The sequence below is a fragment of the Centroberyx affinis genome, unplaced genomic scaffold (assembly GCF_046629955.1).
Source record: "Centroberyx affinis isolate AG114_WGS23_722 - 3 ecotype Tasmania unplaced genomic scaffold, CSIRO-AGI_Caff_v1 ptg004702l_1, whole genome shotgun sequence".
Classification (NCBI taxonomy): Eukaryota; Metazoa; Chordata; class Actinopteri; order Beryciformes; family Berycidae; genus Centroberyx; species Centroberyx affinis.
In genome coordinates this window covers 61,980-66,979 of record NW_027282273.1, presented here as the reverse complement: position 1 = coordinate 66,979, position 5,000 = coordinate 61,980, and the positions used below count along the sequence as shown (strand labels likewise).

Below are 5,000 nucleotides of genomic sequence, written 5' to 3'. Positions count from 1 at the left end.
CCCCCCAGCTGAATCACAGCCCATCTTCGAATCACTCTAATTTGCTCTTATTTTGACTTTCTTCAATCTCTCTCCTTAGCTCATACTTTTTTTTTATTTTCCTAGCACTTCTCTCTTACATGATCATTTTAGGGTCACAGGAATATTGCCAGGGCACTATGGCTCTGACCCTTGAACTCTTCCACTTACTATTCATTCCAGCAATGTTGGTAATCTAGGAATTTAAGCTTATTGTACCACTGCAATCATTGTAAGTCGCTCTGGATAAGAACATCAGCTAAATGCCTAAAAGGTAAAATGTAAAAGTCACCCTGCCTAAGAGAATTTACATCCCACCAAGGAAAATTTGTGCCCAAACACTGGTGTACAGTGTGTGTGTGTGTGTGTGTGTGTGTGTGTGTGTGTGTGTGTCCTCACCCCCTCCACCTGGTTGGAGACAGTGACCTCCAGCAGGGAGGTGAGGTAGGCCAGCCTGGTACAGAAGCTGTCCCCCAGGATGGGCAGCCTGGTCAGGAAGACATGGAGCGTCCCTCTCTGTGTGGAAATCGCCAACAGCTGGCCGTCATCCGTCCAGGTCAACTGGTCCAGACCTGAGGGAGGAGGAAAGAGGGAGAGAGGTGGGGGAGAGAGGGAAAGAGAAGGAGGGGGCAGAATTATTTGAGTTGACTCAGCTGCATTCAAAATGTCCCTTTTGGCACTGTGGCTGGGCGTGAAGACAGTCTCACCTTTAGTCTCGTCATCCAGACGAACTATGTTGCTGATGTCTTTAAGATCAGACAGCTCATGGATCTTTATGCTGCAAATACACAGACAGACACACACATGGCTTTAGACCTTTTTACATACAGAACTGTCGTACATACTTGTCTCTTTGAAGCTGTGTGTTCAAAGAGACAACCTGTGTGTGTGCCGTGTACCTGTTGTCCCCGCAGGAGGCAGCCTTGTTCAAGGCCGGGGAGATGGCCACACTGTTGAGGCTGTCTTTATGGTTGTGAGCCTGGTACAGCTCCTGGCCAATCTCCCTGATGTGGGTGGAGATAACCACAAAGTAGCCATGGGAGAAGCCGATCAGTATATACCCGTCACCGTACCTGGAGGAGAGGGAGGGAATCAGACTCAGTACAAATATCTCATTGCCGTGATTCAATGCCAATCTCTGGCTGTGTGATGGAGTGTGTGCACTACCAGCGGTAGGAGACAATGCTTCCGTAGCGAGGCTGGAATTCCAGTTCTATAGGGTTTTCGGGGTCGTTGAGGTTGAAAAGGAACAGCGTCTTCTTCCCCACAGACACGCTCACCTGAAGGGTCAAAGGTCACAGTCAGGTGAGCATGTGTGATGACATTATTCCTACGTCCTAAATCTCCATCCTTGATTCACATGCAGTCATGGAAGTACAGCACAAAAGGATAGTATGTATGCTCAATCACTTCTTTTTTGTTTTACCCAATACACCCACAGGGATCATTTAAGTTTCATCTAGACCGGAAATCTCTATTGTGCACTCTATTGCACCCTGTAGATTAGTCCTCAATCATTATTTTACTTTAGTATAACTTTGACTTTTCAGTTTGCTAACAATACAGATGTTAATGAAAGCAAGTAGCCATAAGTCAATATTGTGGCCCCAGATGACCAATGACAATAGGTGAAAAAAAAAAAATGTTCTAACAAAGTGGAAATATTGCTTTAAATATCACACACTCTGTTATGCAAACTAATTGACGAAGAACCCAGAAGCACATTCTCGCTCATCATGTGATGTAATGTAAAAAATCAGTTGCATATAAGGAGAGGATAGTGGAAGGTGTGTGAAATCATGAATCAAACAGATGGTTTTAATAGCGAATGTGTAGCTCTAGGGATGAATGCGCTGTTCTCATTTCTTCACGTACACACACACACACACACACACACACAAACTTACAGTGCTCTCTCCTGGAGATGACCTCTCATCTGTCTTCATTATAGAGAAGTAAACGTCAGCAGGCTCACTGCGCAGCGTCGTCTGGCAAAAAGACAGAAGGGAAGAAAGTTATACCAGATCCTCTTTCCTGTTCTTCCTCCTGTGCTTGGTCTGAATGCAGTTGTCTTGAAAATGTGTTTAAAAAATCTTTTCTGCTTTCTCTCCTCAGCTTTACTTATTTACCTAGCACTTCTCTTTTACACATGCTCACTCTAGGATTACTTGCAGTATTTACTATTGGTTGCTCGTAATGTTAGTGATCTAGGAATTTAAGTTTATTCGACTGCTGCACTCATTTTAAGTCCATCTGGATAGGAGCCTCAGCTATATGGCTAAATGTTTTTTGTTACTGCATCAATAATCATCTGTCAACATAACTCCTCCCTCTCCCAAGAGCAGGCCTAATTATAATAGCATTCCACGGACAGCCATGTGGTGCTTACGTGTGTGTGTTTGTGGCTGTGCGTGTGTGTGTTCATGCGCACATGCCTGTGTGTGTGTATACCTGTCGGATGGTGTCCCCCTCATGGTTGCTGACGCTCAAAGAGCGGTCATCACTGCCGAGTGCCAGTAGATTCTGAGTACTCCAACACCCACATGTGATCCTCTTGGTGTGTTTACCTAGTATGCGTGGTGAGGGAGGGGAGAGAGGATCACTATAATAGAGGAGACGAGTAACTTTGAGTCTCTTTCAGTAAAGTAATATTAAATATTGCACTACGTGAGTTGACATGAGACACAACTGGGGAGGATTTACTAAATTGTTTTGAATGTAGCCTAATGTATTAACCAATCAAGGGCGATGTGTGTGTGCGTCGGGTGAAGGTAAGATGTCTTTGCAGGTTATTTTCATGGCTTTTTGCTGGGCTGTGCTTTTTACATATTTACTGTGTTGTTTTTCTTGGTTGTCGGTTGCGTATTTAACAATTGGCAATGTGTGATGATGGTTAACGGGACATGCGCGCATTTGGCATTGCGTAATGGTGAAAGCATATGGCTATTTGGCAACAAAATACATGTCAGGAATGAAGTAAAGTGCAAATTTTCATAGTAGATGATCCTATTTTTCTATTTTGCATGGTAATGTTGTGTGTGTGTTTGAGAGAGATAGCGTTATGCGCGTGAGTCTATTGACGGGACTTTTTTTTTTTGGAATATAATGTATAAGCAAAAGTAGCCTACTATTCAATAAAAAATATTATAAATCTACATGCCTTGATGATGTCATTCTTTATATAGCCTGCCTTTAAGCTCAATAAACACAGATAATATTTGACCGGAATTTCTCCCATTTGTCCGGGTCATTGAAATCTTCCAGGACACGTGGACCGGCACCAGTTTTTTCAAACGGAAACCCTGATATGTATATGTGTGTGTGTGTGTGTGTGAGTGTGTGTGTGTGTGTGTTACCCAGCACGGGAATCTTGCGTGAGGTTTGCTGGTTGTAGATCAACAGGTTTCCTTTAGCCGTCCCAACTGCCAACAGTGGGCTGGTCTTTGACCACGAGATGAAGGACATCTGATCCCTATTGAAACCAACACAAGCAGGAAGGAAACCAGGAATGTCTCGTTAAGAATTAGGGGTGATCATCAATCACTTCAGTGCTAATGTAGTCTATAAAAAATACTGGCAGTGGCTCTGTTGAACAACAAGGGCTGGAATTAGAAATGTGTTGGCATGTCTGTCCCACCTCATGCCGCTGTCTATCTGGGATGTCTTATTGACGCTGGCGTCCCAGAGGTAGATGGAGCTGGACTTTTCGGCTATCACCGCCAGAATGTCCCCGTCCTTATCCCAGTCCATCGCCACACACCGCCTGGAGGGAGCGAGAGGAAGGAGAGAAAGAGGGGACACTTAAAATAACTGTTGAACAGCAAGAGGTAATTAGCACAAACCCTTTAATTATAAGCAGAAAATGTCAACAGAGGTGGAATAGTCACAATATGTTCTTGTACTTACCCTGGAAGGTTGAGTTCATTCCTCTTATGCCCATATCGATCAAATATTTTCACTGAGTTGTCATTTCTGTATGTATGAGAAATACATCACACATTTTACTTACTGTGTCGTTTTAACTACCTTACAAAGAAGTTGAACATTATAATATTTTGGTTGCGCTCTATCTCCTGCCGCAGCAGATTAGGCTACTCACCCTGCAACAGCGATATAATTCCCGAGGGTTTTCTGCCATTTGTACTGTAGGCTGAAGTTTACCCAAGCTTTGTCCGTGAGGGTGAAAACACGCTGTGAACAGAAAAAGGATTTAATGTTAGCCGTTACGGGGCTTGGCTGCTGGTCTGACACCGGAGATGAGATTGCGACTCCGACGTTTTATGAGCTGCATTGGTAATTCTCCATCACACGAAAAATAGACGTAGGTTACATGACCGAGCAGTATAGCTGCTACATGTTTTAAGAACTATTTGGACATTTTTAATCGGTTTGTTTGGGGTTATGCTGATAAAAGGTTGGAAAACTGTGTCCGACAACGGACTCTTCATGTTACATAACGTTAGCTCATTTGGTTGTGACTGAGTGACTGATAACGGAGCCTGTTAGATAGCCAGTTAACGTTAACGAGTTCCCAGCTAGCAAGATAGCTAACGTTAATGTTAGCTGGCTATTGCTGGCCAACGCTAGAAACGTTAATGTAGACATTAGCTCAATTAGCAGGAGTAACCGTTAGCATGTAAAACACATTCATATGACTAAGCTCATAAACCAACAAGTAATATATGTTGTTGTAATTCTCTCCTTGGCACCAACCTTCATTTTGATGACATTTAATCGACCTTTTTATTCAAAGCATCTTCGCTGCAACAGTTGTGTATATCCCAGAATGCTTCGCTCTTAAGCGTCTGCAGAAGCTACAGCGATGTCATAGCAACAGCCATTAACCAATGACCTGTTTCTATAGCTAGCCCACCGATGTCAAGCTAGCTAGGAGAATATACAATTTCTATGAACTATATGAACTTCCGCTTACACTTTCAAAATAAATTGTCAAACATATTGCAACGTTTTTATTTTGTGTT

General features: G+C 43.2%; 1 protein-coding gene across 1 annotated transcript; it reads right to left on the bottom strand.

Moving 5' to 3' along the window:
• Window positions 1-417: 417 nt before the first annotated feature.
• On the bottom strand, window positions 418-4,777 carry LOC139665854 (WD repeat-containing protein 19-like; the record flags this gene model as incomplete). The annotated part of the gene is made up of 11 exons (XM_071544856.1): window positions 4,732-4,777; window positions 4,118-4,209; window positions 3,925-3,990; window positions 3,656-3,781; window positions 3,375-3,490; window positions 2,470-2,585; window positions 1,926-2,006; window positions 1,186-1,298; window positions 918-1,091; window positions 726-796; window positions 418-590 (listed from the first exon to the last, which is right to left on the bottom strand). Coding segments are annotated over exons 1-11 (1,134 nt in total), but the record flags the coding sequence as incomplete, so codon positions are not given.
• Between the last annotated feature and the right edge of the window lie 223 nt (window positions 4,778-5,000).